The sequence below is a fragment of the Gopherus flavomarginatus genome, chromosome 12, assembly GCF_025201925.1.
Source record: "Gopherus flavomarginatus isolate rGopFla2 chromosome 12, rGopFla2.mat.asm, whole genome shotgun sequence".
Lineage (NCBI taxonomy): Eukaryota > Metazoa > Chordata > Testudines > Testudinidae > Gopherus > Gopherus flavomarginatus.
This window is the reverse complement of record NC_066628.1, coordinates 41,933,168-41,956,211: the sequence shown is the minus strand read 5'-3', so window position 1 is coordinate 41,956,211 and position 23,044 is coordinate 41,933,168. Positions and strand designations below refer to the sequence as shown.

Genomic DNA, 23,044 nt, shown 5'->3' with positions numbered 1-23,044 from the left:
TTTATTTACTAAAAAATAAAGAAAAAGGAATAAATATCTGACCTCAACTTGATCTTTTTCTAAGTAATTGCTTCCAATACACCAGAATAGCCATAAAGAACACTTAATTTCTCCTGATCTTTCAATGTTAATCCAAACAGACTGAAAGGTGGTAAATCTGGTTATGTCAATAGACAGGTCTTTGGTTATAAATAACTTAATTAACAAGAAGCCTGGAATATTATTAAAGTCAATTTCACCACAATAATAATTTTTTAAATATTACCATATAAAAATGCAAGAACAAACTTTGGAGTTCAATCCTGAAGTTCCTATGCAAGGGAATTTTGTTTCCATAAGGATTTACAGGATTGGCATTTAGGCTAACTTTTCAGCATTGAAAGGATACAGTGTAACCATCAAGAATAACAGAGCCTAAGACACACATTGCAGCACTATAAAATAATAAAGAAGAATCTAACTTTGGTAGGGACACTTCCAATAAAAATAATCTTTTAAATATCTAACAGCAAACTGAATACTGGAAACATCTTTTCAAAAGAGTTATATGTTCTACAAGAAGATGCTGCTGCAGTGAAAAGAATATACACGAGGGTAAGAAACAGCCCTCTACAGGGAGGAGAATAAGATGTCACATACACATAAAATATATAATGCCATATGCAAACCTATATTATGTAAGACTGAGATTCAAGAACAGCACAAAGTATGAATTAACATTAGGGCATTAAGTTGTTTCTGTACTACTTTCACTAAAAATTACCCAAATTATTCTGTGGGTATGTGGTACTGAAACCATAGTAACACAATGGACACAAATACTAAACATATTAAGTCGCCCTGAGGTATGTAAAACATGGGGAAAGGTTGGAATGGAAACAATTGCTCATAAAATTCTGAAGAAAACTGCCGGCAATTCAAAATACAATAATTACAAATCAGATTGGATGAATTACTTTGTAGCGTATTAATTATGGCTGTCATTTTAATATGATATATAACTGATTGCCAGTTCAGAGCACAATCTTTTCAATTAACATACCATAGGAGTCTCAGCAATGCATGAATTTTAAAATGACTTTGTTACTCAAAAAATCTAAGAGTGCGATTTTCAAAAGTTCTCAAGTGACCTAGAAGTACAAGACTTCCTGACTTTCAGTATGACTTTCAGCATCACTTAGGGCCAAATCCTTAACTTGTGTAAATTGTCATAGCTCTACTGAAGAGAATGGATCTATGATTATTCACATCAGCTGAGAATCTGGCCTTAAGATGCTTTTGAAATTCTTGTCCCCAGTATTTTTCATGTCATTGGAATAATCAATTAACCTCGATTATTTAACATCTAAAAATGTTAGTGCCCTGCCCAATAGTAGTAAAATGATATGGAAAAGAAAAATGGTTCCTGAACTGTGCTAAGAGTAACCAGTAGCAGTAATAAAAATAACTAAAAACACATTTTAGTGTGCTTTGCAGAAGAAAAAAATAGATGAAATCTGATCACTAATATAAATCATACAATATTTGATATATCATTCTCTTTACTCCTACAAAATCTTGTCAGAAATACTATTAAATAGTTTTACATATTGAGAAAAAGCAAGTAAAAATAGTGACTCTTGACACCAAATAATACCCAGGTGAGAATACAGAACATCTGTGCTATATGTATAATTGAGTGACGCTGAAATTTCTCAGAAGAAACAAAAAAACCCCATTAAAACCTCACACTCCAAGTAAAATATTTAGTGCCAGAACAGATTCTGAGAGCTAATATTGGGATAAGAACCTAATAATGACTATTAAAACTAACCCATGAGTACTTTGTTCTGTTGTTTTGTTACCTACAATATTTTAGGGGGGTTAAAATCTTGATATTCTAGTGTACTGAAACAAAACCAAAAAGAGTCACATCTTCTAAAATACCCTTACTGCACTTTTGTTAGTTCATACACTATAAAAATGCTATTAAAACCTAATGATTTGGCATACCAGTACAAGAGAGAGAGCCCATCAAAATGCTCTGGTTCATCTTCATCCATCAGTGAAAGTAGGGACATTCTTCAAGACACAAGTGAAAAGAAAAACAAAAGCATCCAAAAGACACTCAATATTTCCAATTCAATAGGACAACAATTACATTCAGGACAATTTCTGTTACCAACTAAAAAAATCTCAACAGACAGAGAGTGAGGTGGATGTCTCTTTCTATTTAATCTCCTCTGAAATCCTGTGCGTCACATGGGCTAATTCACTTATCAAAGCAATGTTTACTTTTTTCCCTGTATGGGAAATGGATTTGTAGCAACCTTCAAGTCTCATAAAATGCAAATGTGATAAAAATTACTTGCATTAGCCTCATCTATGATATGATGATACTGCATATCCATCTGGCAGCAGACAAGTCACTGATTAAGATACATATTTTTGACATATCCTAGAATTTAGCCCCTGTGATCCTCCAGAGAGGGTCAAGTACAATACACAGCTAACTCCCTCTCTTTGATCTTTTTAAAGCAATCTTCCTAATAGATTGGATTACACACACAAAAAGAAAGCCAACTAAGCAACAGACAGACAGATAAGCCACCCATGAAAGAAATAGACCATCAGAAGTTTTCATTACACTAACTATTGTGCACTCTCAGTCATGGCAGTGACTTAAAGCCAAGTTAAAAAAAAATAGTGTTTTCATCCACAGCAGACAAAGGTTAATGGAGAACCAGGATTATTACTTTGACGATTTATTCTTTTTATACAGACCAAAGTAAATGCTGTAGATAATATTTTAAAGTATGCTCTTTCTATGGAAAATTGATAACAAAACGTGAAGAAGCTTTTCCTGTTGTTCTTACTTTTTTTTCCTGTGGTCAGGTAAGCAGAAAATAAAATTCCTTTTTAAGTCACACTTCAAAATTATTTCATAAACACTCTTTCTAATATTCCTCTCTTTCTCTCCAATTCATTTTAGTAATCCTGCCTTTTACTTTGTTTTCTTAAAGCAACAGACAAATTGACAGAGAGCAGAGGTGGTCTCTGATTTAGATCCCCACAGAATAGTCAGAATACATCTCATTTACAGAACGAAGTAACAGTGAGGTGGGAAGCTTTCATAAAACCATGCAAAGGATTCCCAGAAGCTGTCCAACAATTTTCAGTGCCAATATCTTGAGACAGTTCTTTTAACGAATTACTAAAGCCAAATAGATTTTCAATGTCTGTCCACTCTAGATAAAATCTAATGGGCCTACAGCAGTGATTCTCAAACTGGGGCCGCCGCTCACGTAGGGAAAGCCCCTGGCGGGTCGGGCTGGTTTGTTTACCTCAGTGGCTCTCAAACTTTTTTTATTGGTGACCCCTTTGACATAACAAGTCTCTGAGTGTGACTCTCCCTTATGAATTAAAAACACTTTTTAATATATTTAACGCCATTATAAATGCTGGAGGCAAAGTGGGGTTTGGGGTGGAGGCTGACAGCTCACGATCCCCAATGTAGTAACCTCACGACCCCAAGGGCTTTCCCTACACAAGCGGTGGCCTGAGTTTGAGAACCACTGGCCTACAGCAAGCATGCTTGAAGGAATGTACTATGTAAGCAGCCTCATCTGGATTACAAGGAGGGTAAGGGACTAGAAGGAACCTGTTCTCCTTAGTCTAACAGAAGACCTGTCTACAATCAGGCATACTCTCTAGTCTAGAGCTAGACATGTATTATTTTTAAGATATTCAACTTTAATATTTGGCAAAATATTATATCATACCATCCATTTTAACATTTCACAAATGTTTCTTGTGGAGGTAGGAAATGAATATGTAAATTTGCATCACTCCTTTCCCTAAAAAAACAAAAAAAAAACTTGACTGAAGAGCTCAATTTGCCTGTCCTTCGTTTCTTTGTAAAATGAAATACTCAGTTGCTCTGTGTTTCCCTCACCTCTGAGAGCTTTGTTTCAACAGCAAATGAATCCCCTCTCAAGTAGGGAACAGCACTGTGACAAGACAGCATCTGCCAATGTCTGGAACTGCACAGCAGGGCGCCATGGTGGCTATCCTAGAAATGGGAGCACATGCCAGAGAGTGCTCCTTTTTAAAGTTGTAGTGCACCCATTCAGCTGATATTTCATTTTTTTCAGGTAAGGCTTTTAAAAAAAACATTTTACTGCAAGCACTGCACTGTGTACAAGCACATATGAAGAAACAGTCCTTGACTTGAAGAGATTATGGGAATAGAGATAGGGGTTCAGAGAGGTAAAGTGACTTGCCCAAGGTTACACAGCAGATCACTGGTAGCGCTGAAACAGAAGCCAGATCTCCTGACTCCCACCATACTCATGAGAGGAGTTCCATAGGGGTCAACGAGACTACTCTCATAACTTCAGTGACCTGGATTTGGCAGTGTACAGACTTACTTATTTCAATTTAGCTCCGTCAATGTTAGCAATATTAGGAGCTTTGCAGTAGACAGGCCGTTAGTGTTTTAAGCACCATGTCATGTAACCTTGCTCAGATCATGTCTAACTGACATGGTGCTTTCTACAACAAAGCTCCCAATATTAATAAAACCAATGGAGTTGAATCAGTTGTATCGACAGTGGGAATTTTCTGCAAAAATATCCCTTGTACAGACAAGGCTTTGTTGTTATTTAGGGTCATGTTTTGTATTTAACCAGTAAAAGTGTCATTCAAGGCTTTATGTACTCATAAAAAAAAAATCAAATCAAATCAAACCACAGATCTTCATTTTTCTTAACCATAGATAAGAGATTTCCTTGCAATATATAACCAGATAGGAGGAATTCCACCTTTAGGTTTTTTCTGTGGAAATTAATTTGAAAAATCAGAGAAAGGTTTTTTCTAAAAATCAGAGAAGTTGATTCATGCTATAAAAACTCCATCAGAAAATATTTACCGGTATACCTTTTAAGCATTCTTAAACACATTACAGTTCCCTACTTATCTTCCTCAGTCAACTTGGTCCCACCCTTGTTCATCTTTTTGTCAGTCTCTCAAACAATTACATTCATACCTTCTTCCAGTTAGCACTTCTGCATTGTTCAGCCTCCCTGAACTCATCTGCAAGGCTTGACCTTCTCCACGTTTAAGTCCCTCTTTTGCCACCTTTAGTGAATCTTTTTGATTAACATAGAAAATCTCTTTTGTTGCTTCCCTTGCCCAACCTCTGTCTACCTGTCTGCATCTCTCTTTCAGACAAACTCCTCCGGGGCATGACATCCCTTGTTGTATGTCTGGAAAAAACCTAGCATATAATTGGGCACTACCCCCAAACAAATAATGCATAAAGTGATGATTATAATACTGAGGAAAATGAAATTTCAATAGATGTTTCCTATTATTCCAGTATGTATAGATAAGAACACACAACACGTTAGACAAAGAGATTAAGATTCTTCTTTGAACAGATATAAATTATAATGATGGTGTCATAAACAGATAGCTAAGGGTTAATGTCTCTTTCACCTGAAGCACCTGACCAGAGGACCAATCAGGAAACCGGATTTTTTCAACTTTGGGTGGAGGGATTTGAGTGTCTTTGTCTTTGTTTTCCGTCTGCCTGCCTTCTCTGAGCTTTGGAGAAGTAGCTCTACTTTCTAGTCTTCTGTTTCTAAGTGTAAGGACAAGGAGATCAGATAGTAAGTTCTATGGTTTTCTTTTCTTTGGTATTTGCATGAATATAAGTGCTGGAGTGCTTTGATTTGTATTCTTTTTGAATAAGGCTGTTTATTCAATATTCTTTTAAGAAATTGCCCTGTATTGTGTCATCTTAATACAGAGAGACTATTTGTATTTTTTCTTTCTTTTTTATATAAAGCTTTCTTTTAAGACCTGTTGGAGTTTTTCTTTACTTCAGGGAAATTGAGTCTGTACTCACCAGGGAATTGGTGGGAGGAAGAAATCAGGGGAGATCTGTGTGTGTTGAAGTGGCTAGCCGGATTTTGCATTCCCTCTGGGTGAAGAGGAAAGTACTTTTTGTTTCCAGGATTGGGAACAGAGAGGGAGATTCACTCTGTTTGGATTCACAGAGCTTGTGTCTGTGTATCTCTCCAGGAGCACCTGGAGGGGGGAAGGGAAAAAGGATTATTTCCCTTTGTTGTGAGACTCAAGGGATTTGGGTCTTGGGGTCCCCAGGGAAGGTTTTTCAGGGGGACCAGAGTGCCCCAAAACACTCTAATTTTTTGGGTGGTGGCAGCAGGTACCAGGTCCAGGCTGGTGGCTAAGCTTGGAGGTTTTCATGCTAACCCCCATATCTTGGACGCTAAGGTCCAAATCTGGGACTAAGGTTATTACAGATGGTATCATTATGTGATGACTTTTCTAGAATCATATTTTATTACCAGTTAGTAACTGAGGTTAGAAATATTCAGGTAACTTATTATCTGCTAAATAATCCTGTAATCCTTGGTAGCAAGAATCATGGAATGATTTCATAAAAAATAAAGTCAAGGATAAATTAAATCATGAAAAAAAATCCTACAAAAGTCAATTATATAACAGTAACCTTTCAGGTTGAAAACCTTAAAGGGTGAAAATTCATTAAGATGTTATGGCCCTTAGCCAGGTGAATGCTTTGTTATATAATATGGAAAAATACTTGCATCTGGTCTATCATAAAATAGTAATTAATTAAGAAAAATTATGGACTATGTCATTGGAAAGAGTAAAATATATATTCCATTAAATGGCACTTGTTTAATCTAGAAAAAATATAAGAAAATAGGCACAAGCAACAAAGTGCAACAATGTGAATTGTACCAAGTATCAGAGGGGTAGCCGTGTTAATCTGTATCCACAAAAACAACCAGGAGTCTGGTGGCATTTTAAAGACTAACAGATTATCTAACACAAATCTGTTAGACTTTAAGGTGCCACCAGACTCCTAGTTGTTAGTGTTAATTGTTTTTTTCTCTTCCCTTGTACATAGCTATTTTAAACACAAGGAATGTAGTGTTCAAACTTCCTGTAAATCTCAATTAGCACCTGAACATGTGCATTACTGATATATCATCATATTATCTAAATATATTGGAAAATTGTGCAGCTTCACACACAAAGATTGTGCCTAATCTGCATGTGCCTGTGTTTGCATAGAGAAACTGGGTAAATTACATCTACAAATAACCAGTCATTCATGACCATCATCCTTGCACACCCAAATAAGGAATGTAACTGTGTGCATGTTTTTTATGTACACACCCACTGATCAAAAAAATAATAATCAAGCTTTCTGAAGAACCATGATCTGGTATCAGTGAAAACGCAGCTAAGTTTCTTTGGCTCTTCAAAAGGATACAGCCAAGTGCCGCATAGGACATTTGTTTTTAATTTTCAATTGTTTTTAAGAAACATGAAGACAATTTACTTCTTTATTGATTTTGTACTTTTCCATCTGGCAAATATACTGTTTTCTTTTTTCAGTTTCCACTGCAACTGAAATTAAGATGGCTATTAATTTGCTCATCTTTTGCCAGTATCATTACAAATTTGTGAATATGATAAGTTAGTTTGCCAGTACTGAGAGCAGAACCCAGTAAGTTGTGCATGAGCACAACAGTCATGATACAATTCTGCACAAACTGTTTGTGTATGTTTTAAATTATCATTTTTGCTGACATGCTTGGCATGGTTATCTAGTGGTTTGAGAAGGATCTGGGAGTTGGGATTCTTGAATGCCATTTATTTTGAGCTAATCATGGAAAGGTTCCATTGGTTCGGTAAGAAGTTGATTTAAATAACAAAGGTTCAGTAACAGTTGATTTAAGGCTCTTAACTATAACCACTTGTAAAATTAATATAACACTTACTTCTGACACAGAGTTGTTAGGAAGCTAATTAATTAATGTTTCTAGAACACTGAGATTTTTGCATGAAAAATACAAGACAAATGCAAACATTATTATGCAGAGAAGTAGTGTGCCATAACATATAAACTCCATATTTTGCATGACCTTGTTGTAGCTGGCTCATTCCTAAGAGAAGCTCATTAAATACACATCTTCAGTAAACTTATAATATGATATTCTACAACAAGAAAGTTTTCAAGGGAATATTAGTTGTAATATGCAGCTTTTCATCTCAAGGGCATCGGTTTGCAACCAGTGTAGGTTAAATGACTGAAAGATTTAAAAACTGTTTTTATTTGGAGTTTGGTGGTCTCCATCTACTACCAAGTGAACACGTGTCTACATTAAAAAAAATAACCACCACAGTTGGTACTATTTTGCAACCTTAAGGCAGTCTCAGTAGGGAGATAGAGGAATGAATGGACTTGGTGACTGAGTTATTCTCCAGGATTGTGTGGCGATCTGGGGACGTTTTTTCAATGGAAAGACAGAGGCCTTCAATCTCTAGGGCCATTGTGAACAAGAAATTAACAAAATTAAAATATTTACATTTGTAAGAACCTGCTTTGAACCGTGTTTACCTTTAAGAACTTACTGAAACAACACACCATCACCACCAATGCTAACAATAAGAACTTGATCCAGTAACCCAGCATTTACTACATTCTTGTTAAAATGAAACAAAAAAAACCCTTACCTATTATGTAAATTTAGGGACTCTGTAGAGGCCATCTTCTTAGATCAACTGTTAAATGGTCGGAATAGAAGATTCTGAAAGATAAATGACAGACCCACAACCAAGATTAAAGATTGCTATAAAAAAGGAGAAATCACTTGTAGAAACTTGCAGACATGCTTATTTTTAAATTCTCATACCAATTCTTTTACGACTGTTTGCCTGAAGATGAGTGGGAAGAGTTCACTTCTGGGTATAACTGGTTCATGAATTGATTGCTGAGGAGCAAAGTACCAAATGCCTAACATCCTCAGCTCAGTTCTTTGTTGTACCACTATAAATCCAGAGTAACTCCATTGGCATAAATGGCGCTCCTCCAGATTTACACTGAAAATTTACACAGATTTAGACCCCTTGTGATTTAAACCTGTGAAACCCACCGCAGTAGTCATGATTACACTGTAAGAGGAACCCCAATATAATCCTAAAGAAGAGAATATGAACTCTGATTTTCTTCCAATGTTGATTATAGAGTTTTCCCAACTTGTTTCATATACAGTAAAGGACCTGATACCATAGCTTTTCAAATTCTGGGACTTGCTATAAAGCACACTCTTGCTTTATAGCCTTTAAGTCAGATATACAGGTATGGGATATAAGGTGCCATTAAATATTATTAATGAAACTATGCTAAAGGGTCACTCCTATAATAGCCTCACCAAAACTGTAAGTCCATGAGAAACATTCCTGAATGTATTTAGGTTATAGTCATCTGATAAACTGCTGGAACATTACCGGTATGGAAATATCCTACCAGTTCATTTAATGTCTATTCAGACATGTTGGTTTTAAGTGAACATAACGTATTTCATCCTCCCTTGCTTTTACTATCTCTTCCCCTTTTGTTAAGGAGGAGAATTATAAATATTGTTTTCACCCCTTTTGGCTGAAGAAACAAGTGTCCTTGTTTGTAACTAGAGTCATTCAACGACTCGTGCAACCAGTGTGTTACAAGGATGGATTGGTATACCTCATTTTAGAAGGCAGCAAATTCATTAGCTGCAACATTTGGTGCAGTTGCTTGTCACCCTGTAGAGCAGCACCTGAAAACAAGATGTGCCACACATTCTGAAAATGCAGCCCAACTATAGGATCCAAAGCTTAAGGTGTCAGTTGTGTGGGTTTTGACTTAAAGCGACGTAAAAAAGGAACTCACAAATTAGAAAAATCCAAGTAATTACAAAACCAAAATCAGGTAGAGCTTGTTCTGCAACTCTGAAGCCTTTCAAAAATCTAAAACAAAAACCAATTCTCAGAAAACAAATGCATGAGTAATAACTTGACTTCTCCATGCATCATTTATCAATTAGTAGAGATAAGTACCTACATTCACCAGAGGTGTCCTGAAGTTAGCCTAATAAAATTTGCAAAACTCTGAGTTCTTTGGATGAAGTTTGACATACAAGTGAAAAGTACTGGTATTCTTTCAAACCCATCAACTAATATAATGATTGTAGCATAGCTTCCTCCAATGTTACAGTTTGATACTTCCAATTCCCCCTCCCCACACACATCCTAAATAACGGCGAACACTTTGCACCACTTTCAAATTTTCCATCAATTGTTGGATGTATAAAGTATAGCTTCTTTTTAAAGACACAATCCAATTTGTTCTTTATGTCCATAAGTATATGTTTGTAAAAAAGTAAATAAAAATATTTATATTAAATTTTTTTTTTAAGAGAGAGACTAAGCTCTCCCAGGAATTTTTGCTCAAGGTGTCACTATTCATTCATCTTCTCTAGATAATGCTATGGTCACCTATAGTGTGTGGGACAAGCATAGTTAGGATTTGTGAATTTGTGTGAACTTGATTGTCGTGAAGTCATTACTGTTAACATCACATTGGCATGTTACATAACCTGTCAATGTTTTCTATCAAAATATAGTCAAATCAATACACAATGGGGTGACAAGGCAGCAAAATATAACCCACTGACCCAAATTTGATCCTACTGCAAAAAGTCATCAGGACAGGACACAGCATAGGGATGTGATGTTCAAAAATTTGGCTTGCACTCCAGGCCACACCATTTGCAACCATTTGTTCAAATAAATGGAATTGCATCATTACATCCATCACTTTGTATGAAGATGCCATTACGATGACTCTGAACTTCATCAACTCGCTGTTATGCACAACTTCACAGAAGGGCACTGCCTGAAAACACCAGTGTGCTGCATGAACGTTTTGTGATGCAATAGGATGGACTTGGCCAAAAAAACCAAGGCATTACAGTGAAACATTGCAACCAGGCACCATTGTGCCATGTTATAATGTTGACTGTGCTGCATCAAGACTCCCTAAAACCATAGCATGGCAATCCATGGCATGCTGCTTGCTTGGTCCAATGCAAACAGTCTGACATGAGGCTATGGTGAGGTTCTGCACAGCCCCAGAAGCGCTGCAGGCCACAGGAGTATAATTGTATGTAGCCCCCAAGAAATGTCCCTGCAGCAAAAGTTCCCTTGACATTAGAGAAATGGCTATGAGCCGTCCCTGTGCTGGGACACCGTGGAAGCCTGGGGAATGCTCACAGTGCTTCACTGGATGACCCTGCAGAGAAACACCATTTTTGCTAGGTACAACCCTGTGGGTAGAAGGGTTTTGTGGGGTGACACTCCTGCAAGATCAGACCTTTGGGAGAAGCAGCCTGCCCCCTTTCCCTGGGGCAGCCCCACTGAGAGAGCACGCCCACTGCAATGTTCCCATTCAGAGTGCTCCGGCTGCCCCTAGGCCAGCCACATTCAGAGCACTCCCATTCCCCCTGACATGTCTCCATTGGAAGTGCTCTTGCCAATTCTGAGCTGTCAACATTGGCAGTGCCCCCACTGCCTTTGCCCCCATTGGGAGAGCCCCTCCGCCCTACCATGTCCCCATTGGCAGTGCTCCACATGCCCCTGCCATGTCCCCAAAGAGGATGCTCCCCATGGCCCCAATGGGAGCGCTCCCCCTGCCCCTGCCATGTCCCCAATGAGGACACTGCCCGCGCCCCTGCCAAGCCCCCAGTGAGGATGCTCCCCCCTACCATGCCCCCAATAGGAGCGCTCCCCATGCCCCTGCCATGTCCCCAGTGAGGATGCTGCCCACGGCCCCGCCAAGCCCCCAGTAAGGATACCCACCCCCCCGCCATGCCCCCAATGGGAGCGCTCCCCATGTCCCTGCCAAGCCCCCAGTGAGGATGCTTCCCCCCCCCATGTCCCCAGTAAGGATGCTTCCCCCCCACCATGCCCCCAATGGGAGCGCTCCCCATGTCCCTGCCAAGCCCCCAGTGAGGATACCCACCCCCCCGCCATGCCCCCAATGGGAGCGCTCCCCATGTCCCTGCCATGTACCCAGTGAGGATGCTGCCCACGGACCCGCCAAGCCCCCAGTGAGGATGCTTCCCCCCCCCGCCATGCCCTCAATGGGAGCGCTCCCCATGTCCCTGCCAAGCCCCCAGTGAGGATACTCCCCCCCCCGCCATGCCCCCAATGGGAGCGCTCCCCATGTCCCTGCCAAGCCCCCAGGGAGGATACTCTCCCCCCCCGCCATACCCCCAATGGGAGCGCTCCCCATGCCCCTGCCATGTCCCCAAGAAGGATGCTTCCCCCCCGCCATGCCCCCAATGGGAGCGCTCCCCATGTCCCTGCCAAGCCCCCAGTGAGGATACTCCCCCCCCCGCCATGCTCCCATTGGGAGCGCCCCCCCCCGCCCCTGGGAGCTCTGTGAGGGGAGGCACCGTGGCCCCTTTCCTCTCAGGAGGCGGGTGAGGTGTCAGCACAAAGCCCTGATGAAAGTGACAGAGAAACCGCGCTGAGCCACACGCGCCAGCCCACAGGACTGGGGCGGGGCAACGAGAACGCGAACTTACCCCCTGCGGCCGCCGTAGACTGTGCGCCACCGCGTCTGGAAACCGCCCGGTTCCTGCCGTGCAGCTACCTGAGCCCCGGGTCTCGCGAGACTAGCGAATCACGTGTGTGAAGTGCCGCCCTGCCCGACGGACCCGGGTCGTCACGTGAGAGGGGAGGATGGGGCTGTGCGGGCGGGGCTGGAGGTGCCTCGGGGTCCTTCGGCTGCCGTGCGGGGCTGCCGGATCGGGCCCCCGCCTGCTCAGTGTCTGGGCCCGAGGCGCTGGGGAGCCCCTGGCCCGGGGGGGCTCGGCCTGCGGCCGGTGCCCTCGAACCGGGCCCCCGCGCCGCCAGGCCTGGCCTGGCTTCCAGCAGGCGCGAGGGGCGGCGCGCCCCAACCCCTTCGCGCGGGCCCAGGAGCAGGAGTGGAGACGCAGGAACAGGACCGTCCTGACCTACGTCGCCGCCGCGGCCGTGGGCATGGTGGGCATGTCCTACGCGGCCGTGCCGCTCTACCGCCTCTACTGCCAGGTCAGGGCCGGGGCAAGGCCCCCTTCCTCCCCCAAGGATTCCCCTGCCGGCCCGCCCCCGCCAGGGACTCTCCCACCGGCCGGCCCAGCCCCCGCTGCCCCTAAGCGAAGCCCGGAGCTCCGGGAGGTTTAGGGATGCTGCCCCCTTCCCTCTTTCTCCGCCTTTGTTCTCAGGCTGCAGTCTAGGCTGAAGGCGGGGTCGAGTACACACGCTGCCCGTGTCCCTGTGCACTGCAGGGACAGGGACAGGCAGCCGGCGCCCACCTTTGCCCCCGCTGGGTCTGGCGGCAGGGAGAGCTCGAGCAGCAGGACGCTAGACTGCTGAGAATACCAGTGTGGATGTGGTGGGCAGTTCTCGGGCACGTAGAGATCGGTGTAGGGTGTACAGCCTAGGGTTCAGGTGGGCAGGGCACTCTCCCCCCTAAATCTTGACTCTGTCTACACGGTCAGGTATGCCTATGGTGGGTGGGCGTACAGTGTACGCCTATGGTGGGTGGGCGTACAGTGTACATACCCTTCCTCATGCCATAAGCAAAGATGTACCCTAAATATCCGGCTCTACCTGCACACAGGGTTCTCACTTCCCTCTCCTTGCTGGAGCCTTCTGCCCTATATATTTTAAATCAGTGCCATCCACTTGCTGTTGTTTATTGATTGTATTACCAGAGCACCTAGGAGCCTAGTCAGTAGCTAAGCCCCTGCTATGCACTTGCCTGGTTATTTTGTTTTATTTGTTGTTTCAAAAGGGCAGTGTAACAAAATTACTTGTTCCCTTTTGCCCCAGTTTGTTTACTGTGTGTATGGTAATTTTCACTTTTCCTCGCTACAGTCTGGTGTTTGGGTGGAACCTTTCCTAAAGGGGAAAAGGAAAAAAAAATAAATGAAAAAGAAATAGATTTGGTCAGGGGACTCCCAGGGAAGAGTACTACCTGACACTACTTTCAATGCTTCCTGGAATTGACTAGCTCTTAAGGCGGTAGTGTTACCTTTAACTCTCTTTCTACAGAGGTTGAAATTGTTTACTTTCTGGTACCTCAAATACCATCAAGTTTTCAATTTTAATACTGCTAACTACAACTTTTCTTTTTCTAAAGGCTACTGGACTAGGTGGGTCAGCAGTAGCAGGCCATGATTCAGACCAGATTGAGACTATGGAACCTGTTAAAGATCGCATCATTAAGGTCACTTTCAATGCTGATGTGCATGCAAGTCTACACTGGAATTTTAGACCTCAGCAAACAGAAATATATGTAAGAAATTTACACAAAAATTCATTTAGACATTATAGAATGATTATGAAAGCTACAAAAAAAAACTTACAAAACTGAAAAATTGAGGCTTCAAATCTTAACTGTTTAAAACTTGTTCTATGTTAGCTTCTAATACATACATTAGCTCTGATCTTGAAAAGATTTAAACATGGATGAGAGCCTTTTCGGGATCAAGGCTATAGATAGGCCTATTCATGGACTACTCAAGTTTTTACAGTATGGGAGTCTTTTATTTCAGCACCCATTCAAATAATATTGAAGCTACTTTCATTTGAATTCATAAATGTTAATGCCACAGATTTAAAGGATACCATCAAAGGGATTTTGCATAATTTTAAAAATAATTGTAGGTTTTTAATTTCAATTTAAGGGGCAAAAACAATGATTGAAATATTTTTACTTACCAGATATTTGTCTTGGTTGCTGCTATACACATTGGTTTGTAGATTAATTTCTTAGAATGTTTTAGAAAAGGTTAATAAAAGTTGCATGGGCTGCAAGCAAGGGCAAAAACGCAAGTTGGGCCCCCAACAAGTCTGCAGGGCTCACGCTGGCAGGGCAGAACAGTCCACCTCAGCATTGTAAATTACAGCACTGGGGCTTAGGTCCAGTAGGGCATTTTTTTTTTTGTTTTTTTTTACACCTTTAATAATAATGCTACTGTTGAAAACTGGTTACCAACACAGGCTCTTCTGAGGTCAGTTGTGTTCCTTGATCAGTTGTTTGAATTCATTATTGAAATTACCGTTTTGATATTTTTTTCAACAGGGTTATTGGACTTTGTATACCAAAGTGTATTACAGGTGTGTCTCATCTTACGCTGGGGTTACGTTCTGCGATCAGCGCGTAAAGCGAAAATCGCGTATAGTCAAAATTACATCGAGTTGAATGGCAGGCGGAATTGCCCGCATTACAGGAACAGTATTTAAATTATTGGGGTTTTTTGTTTTGTTTTTGCCAACCGCATAAAGCTGAATTCACACGTTAAATGCACTTAAGATGCGACAGACCTGTAATCTGACATCTACAAAGACCCGATTTTATATGGTGTCATAAGGCTCCAAAAAGATGCTGAACTACTGAAGTCAATGGGAGTATGTCTACATAGCTCCCAGCAAGCCTCCCAGCATGCTGTATAGATGGCACTTTGAAGTTTCAGCTTGGGCTCAAGTCTAGCCCCCTCCAACCCCCGAAGAAGAAGGCTTCAGAGCCCAAATTCCATCCAAAGTGACAACTTCAAACACAGTCTACCACATGGGCTGTGTAGATATACCCTTGAAGTCCAATATCTTGTAAGATAAGATCCAAAATGCATCCATATTATGATTAATTTTGTGTGTGGATATTAAAGCTAGTTCTCGATACTGTTTTTAATTTGCAATCACTTTTCCAGATTCACTAATGTTGGAAATACAGGAAATAGATAACTTGCAGTGAATCTGCCTTTAAGGCAGTTAAAAAAATTATCACTGGAATAAATTTAGCAACTTAAGTCCTACAGAACTTTGAGAGTAGTGTAATGAATGTAAAGTAAATACAATAATAGTTTGTTTTTTTAAACAGGTTGTACCAGGAGAGACTGCACTGGCATTTTACAAAGCAAAGAATTCTACAGACAAACCAGTTATTGGAATCTCTACATATAATGTGGTTCCTTTTGAAGCAGGACAGTATTTCAATAAAATACAAGTAGGTGAAGTGTGTAACGCCAAGGCGCGTGAGGCAATCTAGACTGGCAAAATTCAGTATTTCAGACATTATCCTTTCCAAATAGGCATGCATCAATTCATCTATTTAGCCTAGGCTAAATCATAGAAGGCAGGTTCTAAAACTCCCAGTAGAGTGGCTCCCGGAGTGTAGGAGATGGACCACTAACGATCTTGTAGGCACTTACTTGTGGGTTGAATAGTCATAAGGTATTGATTGTTCACTTCAAAACTATTGAAAAGTTATATTGGGAAAGTATTTAATTTAAGCAGTTGCTGTAATTGCCACTTGGTATCCATTCACCAGAGAGGGGAGATGATCTATGAATCACGAATAGGGAAGAAGTGTGTGTCATGGACCATATCTCTGTTTTAACAATTGAAGAGAGAACCTGCTATCCCATCACAATCACAATCTTGTTCCATTAGCAGGGGCTGCTCTAGCTTTTTTGCCGTCTCAAGCATGGCAGTCAGGCTGCCTTCGGTAGCTTGCCTGTGGGAGGTCTGCTGGTCCCGCAGCTTCAGCCTACTCGTCGCCAAATCCGCGGTACCGGCGGACCTCCCGCAGGCAAGCTGCCAAAGGCAATCTGATTGCCACCCTTGCAGGGACCAGCAGGGTGCCCCCCGCGGCTTGCCACCCCAGGCACGCTCTTGAAGCGCTGGTGCCTGGAGCTGCCGCTGTCCATTAGACATTTAAATTTATCAAAGTAGCACTAGAAAAAACAGTACACTTAAAGGCTGTTCTTAACATGCAGTCTGTGCATATTTGTTTTGTAACCGTTCCCACTTTCCACCATTTACAGTGCTTTTGTTTTGAAGAACAGCGGCTTAATCCCCAAGAGGAAGTGGACATGCCTGTATTTTTCTTCATAGATCCTGAATTTGCTGAAGACCCAAGAATGGCCAATGTTGATCTGATCACTCTTTCTTACACTTTTTTTGAAGCAAAAGGAGGACACAAATTGCCACTCCCAGGTTATCAATAATATACTATCTATACAACGAATGAGTAGTTTCTCTGGTACCTGGCAGCAAAACACATTCTTCCAAAGACACAAGGAGGATATGAAACACCACATGGAACTACTGTACAATATGAATTTGTATTTTAAATTATTAAACCATGACAGAGATGCTCTTAAGGTGTGAATTTTATTCTACTTTCCATACAAGGGCCAATGATGTGTCTGAACACACAGGAAAAGGGAAATCTTTGTAGCTAAGTGCAAATGGAAATCTTCAAAACAATTATCAGATTTAGCTTTACATTCAGTTGATAGGAACAGCTTTGTCCACTAAATCTCTGAGGGTATGGAGTTAATAATCTTCTCTGTTGATGGAAATTGGATAAGAAAACTTAATGCCTGAAAATGATTAAGAGCTTACGGTACTTCAGAAGAAAGACAACTTTCATTGATCCTGTGTTTTAGGTGAAAAGGAATACCCCTTACCAGCAAATATTCTACCTAATCTTGTTAGACCTCATGAGAGGAAACAAAATCAGTCTGGGTCACTAAAGAATACTTACGTGGTACAGGAATAGACATTGATTTATTAGGACTCTCCCTTTTATGGTACTGAATTAATAGTCTGACATAGACCAGTGGTCACTGCTGCTAGAGGTAGTGTGTGTGTGTGTTAGATGTTATGCACAACAGAGGTCCTGACTACTTATGGTTATTTTTAAAAAAAAGAGCTATTTGTTAGACAAGCATTTCTCTTACAGTTCCAGTAGGTATTGGTGTTCAGTTTTGGTAAACAGCAGTCCAGTGTTGTGTACTGTTAAAGAGCTGCTGTTCACCTCAGATGTGACTGCATTTTGGTGGTAGACAAACTTAATTTCTCCATGAATATCTTATAGGAGAATTAGGCTGATTTGTGAAGTACTTAGATATCTTTGAATGAAAGATGGTATAGAAGCTCTTAATGGGCTTTTTTTTAATTGTAACAAGGCAGTTTTGAAGCAGAGCTTAATGTTTTGCATTGCTGGTTTCTACCTAAGCCCCAAAGAAAGTAGCAAAAGTGTTCACAGAAGACTCTCAAAGAAAGAGTGATGTAGCTTATCTCAAAAGCTGTCAGGAAATACTAGATCAGAATAGTTCTTCCCTACCTGCCCTTCTATCTAGGTATTAATATGGCTTTCCACGCCATCTTAATCATTAATGGATTTTATTCTCACAAGAGCCCTGTGACACAGGCAGTTATCCCCATTTTAAGTATGGGGGAACCAAGGCAAAGGGTGGAAGAAGTGTTATGCCCAAGTTCTCACACACATTGAACTCGGGACTCAATTCCTATTTTAGTATCCTTTTCCCCCTAGACAATCCCTCCTACCCTCACGTTAGTGCATGGACTGTGATAAAAGTAATACCAAAAGTAGTATTTCATAGTACAGACATCATCATGAGGGGCACATTAGAAATCATGACAAAATATTGAATTGCTCTCATTTAGGTCTCTGCAAACTACATTTGTATATGATTTAAGAACAGTGCTATGCAGAGGAGCTCTTGTTGTTCCCCTGTCTCTATTTCTGGTGCATCTCTTACGTCTGTCCAAATTATTGGTTGTTTTTAAAGTACATGGAAGTCTCTTTCAAAACAAAGAACATTATTGTACTGTGTATTTACTGGCATCCAGTGTATCTTTTGTAATAACACAATGTGAAATCTGAACTAGACTGATTAAAAATATTACAGTTTCATGCTGAGTGTTACATTGTTCTGCTACGTAAAATGATTTTTACTCTATGTGGAGAGTCTGAGCAAAGCCCTGCCCTGTGCAGGATTGTAAATTCCAGAATGAAGGCCAAATCTTGGCCCCAGAGAAGTGTATGGAAATGTAGCTATTGACTTATTTCTTCAAAATATAGACTATAACATACACGAGCTTCCTGTGGAGCGCTGGGTGCTTTAGACAGATTGTTAGACACTCTAAATAAACACTTTTTTCCTTCCAATCATATTGCCATAGCAGCACAAATAGACATTGAATAAATACCAATAATAAAATTGCCACCGAGTCCTCCACCAACTTCACTCGGTTCTCGGGGCCAGTGATACGTTATATATGCCTTATCAATAAACTCAAACTATTACATACCATGCAAATAGTAGAGGTATAGGGGCCCTATCAGAGAACACTCTGCCGTTCATCCCTCTCTTAAGCCTTGTCTACGCTTAAGATTTGCCATTTTATCTGTGCCAGCATAGTTAAGCCGCAGAGCCTCCCCACCCCTACTATCAATGCAGTTATGAGTATAGCTTATTCCAGTTAATGAAGTAAGTTGTCCCCCCATAAAGCACTTATATAACTATCTACATTAGGGCTTTTACTGGCATAGCTATGTTGCAACAACAACAACAAAAGTCCAAGCACCATAGAGTTGGCTGGGAATTTTCCATTGGAGTGAGTTGAGCAGCTAGAAAATTCCATTTCATTTCTTCTAAAATGGAATTTTGAGAGTTCACCTAGTGAAAAATTTTGATTTTCTGGCCCAATTCAGGAAAAAATGCTCAGGGGAGAGAAATTCTATGTTCTGGCCAGATTACTGACAAATAAGTGTAAACCATTCCTCACTCGGAAGCTGTAGACCACATCAGGCTAAAGACAGGATGTTTCTTAATGGGTCTGTGATTTGACTGTAAGGCCTTGGTCTGCACTAGAGAAACTTGCATGCATGTTGTAGCCATGTCAGTCCCAGGATATTCGAGACAAGGTGGATGAGGTTATATCTTTTCTTGGACCAACTTCTGTTGGTGAGAGAGAGAAGCTTTTAAGTTTGTCTCTAGAGCAATTCGGCATGTTGGCCATTGTGGAGGCTCATCCCCACCCACATACCTGTGACACCTTATACTCACACACAAGTATTCCCAGTGGTGTAAGTTTTTGTGGGGTAGTGTTACATGGTGGGTATTTCACCCTTTATGAATGACAACTGGTAAGAAGTCCAAGTGGTAAGGTGGTAGTTTTCCACAAATCGGTTTTCCTCTGGTTTTGTATTATAAAAGACAGTATAACAGTTGGAGAACTTAAAATAATTTAATATTGCTTACATTTTTGAAGTTAAAATAATAAAATTTAACTTTAAACATACAGAGTCAAAAAAATCTTAATCTGACTTGCTAGCTGCAAAAACCTATTTAAGTTTTATATCACAGCTTTCAATTCAGAGCACTATTACATCTTTCATGAAAGTGCAACTTTTACATTCAACATAAGTATGGAAGGCACTTTAACCCTGCTAATAAAAGTAGCACTTTCTAATGCTCAAGGTATTTATTTAAAATAATTTGATAACCAAGTAACTTTTCCTTATTGCTCTTTTTCCTTCACTACAGATGCACCTCTACCTCGATATAATGCTGTCCTCTGGAGGCAAAAAATCTTACTGTGTTATAGGTGAAACCACGTTATATCGAACTTGCTTTGATCCGCCAGAGTGTGTAACCCTGCCTCCCCTCACCCCCCGGACTGCTGCTTTACCGCGTTATATCCGAAATCGTGTTATACCGGGTCGCGTTATATCGGGGTAGAGGTGTATTTTTTTTGCCTTATAGGATTAAAAACTGAAAAATAAAAACAATACTTAGGAAAGTTTTGGTTGGTTCATATCCAGTTCTTAAAGAGGCACATTAAAATTAAAAGTGAGGATGTGGTGTGATACAAGCAAGCAGAGAGGTTTAAAAAACAAAAAAAACCTTCCTATTCTGACAAGCCCGGAAGAAAGAGCTCAGGCTCCAACTCAGAGCAGGTCCTTATTAAGGCAAAACCCATTCATTTGTACATCGAACGAAAGCTTCTGTAAAATGTAGGTGTGTTTTTTTCTCCTTTGTTTTACAACAGACACTTCAAAATCAGGTTTTAGAAGGAAGTAACATCTGCATTCAAAATATAAAGGCAAAAAGGTTCCATAGTGAGTATATTCACACAACAGTCGGTAGATCTAAAATAGGAGGATCCTAGATACAGAACTTCTCCTAGGTTTTTGGATGGTGTCACTCACATGATTTGCCCAATTAAGAGCACTAATGCTAAACAACAGATTGAGTTATTCAGTTTCTGTAGATGAATAGTAGTTTAATTTTGTTTGCTACATAAAAAACAAAGCAGTTCAGTATGTTAGTTAATCTTGAAGCAAAGATTTCCTCTGTAATTTAAGACTGCTTGTGTTCTGCTTCAGTTAGCGTCAGAGTGCATTATTCTGTAGACAATTTTGTTTCAGGCCCCAATTCTGCAAACACACAAAAAACTGTTCCAGGCCCCAGTCCTGCAAAAAATACATACAATAATAGTCCCCTCGAAAAATAAGTGTGTGCAGACTTGGGGCCTTACTTCGCTTATATAAAGTGTCAATGATCAGAATTGAAAGCAGATCCAAACATAACACATGGAAGTGGGTAACGCATAAGACCCCAATGCTTATTTGTTGCTATGTTCAAAATAACAAACAAGACTTTCCTTGTATTCACTTGTCAGTTATAGAAAGAAGTCTAGTGTTGGCATCAGAGAATAACTTTTGTATTCATTAAGAGAGTTCACCTTCCACTCTTAGCAATCTGTATGCTTTTTAGCTTCTGATTTGGAGATATAATCATCGATTTCTTCATAAATAACTCTGGAAGAAGAAGAGTAGGGTAAATACTAGGTCATGCTCATTTCATTTTATTCAGCAAAAATTTGCCAGTGAAATCCTGCTCAATTGTGAATATTTCTCTTAAGTGTTTAAAATGCCTACTATTCAGCAATTGAAGTGGCAGGACAGCCAGCATTCAAAATTGAGCACACTGCTAATTGTGGTGAATTTGTGAAGATACTGTACATCTCCAACTGGGACACTAGGAGACACCACTAAACTTGTTTTCAGTTTTGAATGAAATAGGATTTTGGTTCAGGTCTCCAGAAGTAAAATGGTTGGAGAACAAAAAAGTTAAACAAATACATACTGATTTTAATACATTAAAACTACAAAAGAAGATAGCTCTGAGCTAATATATATTGTGAGGCTATAGCAGCCTGTCCTCACCAAGATCAGTCCTGGTATGTTCAGCTTTTCATACCATTGAACAAGAGTTAACTAGATTATTTTTCAGCACATAGGTTGCCTATTAATAAACTCCCCTCCACAGGTTTATTGCTTAAATAGCTAACCCAGGAATGTTCAAAGAACTGCAAAGAATTTAGCCACTCCTATTAATGTTAATCACTTTCACCTGATACCTACGTCAATTTGATTAATTTCACACATTTTTAACTTGCAAAAGAAATATATACAGTAAAAGTAGGGCTGTCAAGTGATTAAAAAATTAATCACTTAATTGCGCTGTTAATAATAGAATATCATTTATTTAAATATTTTTGGATGTTTGCTACATTTTCAAATATTTTGATTTCAATTACAACACAGAATACAAAAAGTGTGCAGTGCTCACTTTACGTTTATTTTTTATTAAACATTTGCACTGTATAAAAAACTTCAGTTCACCCCATTGAAGTACTGTATCACAATCTCTATCATGAAAATTGAACTTAGAAATGTAGAATTATGTAAAAAAATAACTGCACTTAACAATAAAACGATGTAAAACTTTAGGGCCTACGAGTCCACTCAGTCCTACTTCTTGTTCAGCCAATCAAGCATTCAGCGTTGGGGGAGGACAGGGGAGGGGGGGAGTAAACAATGACTTGTGCAGGAAGAGGGCCTGGGATGACAGAGCGTGACAATGGGGAGGACCAAGCAATAACCTGTGCAGGAGGAGGGTGAGGAAGGTGTCTTGCTGCTGCTTCTGGAAAGGTGGTTTCTGGTACTGGGCTCACCAGGCTCACCTACTTTTATGGAGCTAGGTGGGCTCCCTTCCGCTGAGTGAGCCCTTGTTTGCAAGGAAGGGTGGATTTTACCTCAGGGACTCATCATACTGCAGGGGTGGAGAGGCTGATGCAGGGAGGCTGAGCTTGTAAGACTCATGTTCTCTGTGGGGTATCCCTGGAGTGAGCAGCCAGCTAGGGGCAATGGGACATGACATAGGGAGGCTGGTCCCGGGAGTGAGGGGCCAGCTGGGAACAATAGGGCCCGGGCTGGCTTGGGTGCCAATCCGTCCCGTTTTGGCCAGGA

General features: G+C 40.6%; 3 protein-coding genes across 9 annotated transcripts in view; 1 reads left to right on the top strand and 2 right to left on the bottom strand.

Moving 5' to 3' along the window:
- The window catches only part of STXBP4 (syntaxin binding protein 4), a 134,444-nt gene extending 121,910 nt beyond the window's left edge, over window positions 1-12,534 (bottom strand). For 5 of the 6 annotated variants that reach the window (XR_007768873.1, XM_050920105.1, XM_050920108.1 and 2 more), the window contains exon 1: window positions 1,993-2,071. Coding sequence is in view for 5 of the 6 variants with exons in the window: in XM_050920105.1 (XP_050776062.1) it covers window positions 1,993-2,060 (68 nt within the window). In the remaining variant the exon portion in view is untranslated. Of the gene's footprint in view, window positions 1-1,992; window positions 2,072-8,556; window positions 8,631-12,449 lie in introns of those variants that run through there. The other variant, XM_050920106.1, reaches the window with a different exon arrangement.
- Window positions 12,505-17,075, top strand: LOC127032706 (cytochrome c oxidase assembly protein COX11, mitochondrial). The gene is made up of 4 exons (XM_050920134.1): window positions 12,505-12,957; window positions 14,051-14,206; window positions 15,791-15,916; window positions 16,737-17,075. The coding sequence occupies exons 1-4, from the start codon at window positions 12,607-12,609 to the stop codon at window positions 16,917-16,919; spliced, it is 816 nt and encodes a 271-aa protein (XP_050776091.1). The 5' UTR covers window positions 12,505-12,606; the 3' UTR covers window positions 16,920-17,075.
- Window positions 17,076-19,949: 2,874 nt separating this feature from the next.
- The window catches only part of TOM1L1 (target of myb1 like 1 membrane trafficking protein), a 45,661-nt gene continuing 42,566 nt past the window's right edge, over window positions 19,950-23,044 (bottom strand). For both annotated transcript variants that reach the window (XM_050920124.1, XM_050920123.1), the window contains exon 15: window positions 19,950-21,550. In XM_050920124.1, the coding sequence (XP_050776081.1) occupies window positions 21,484-21,550 (67 nt within the window). In that variant the 3' untranslated portion in view covers window positions 19,950-21,483. The remainder of the gene's footprint in view (window positions 21,551-23,044) is intronic.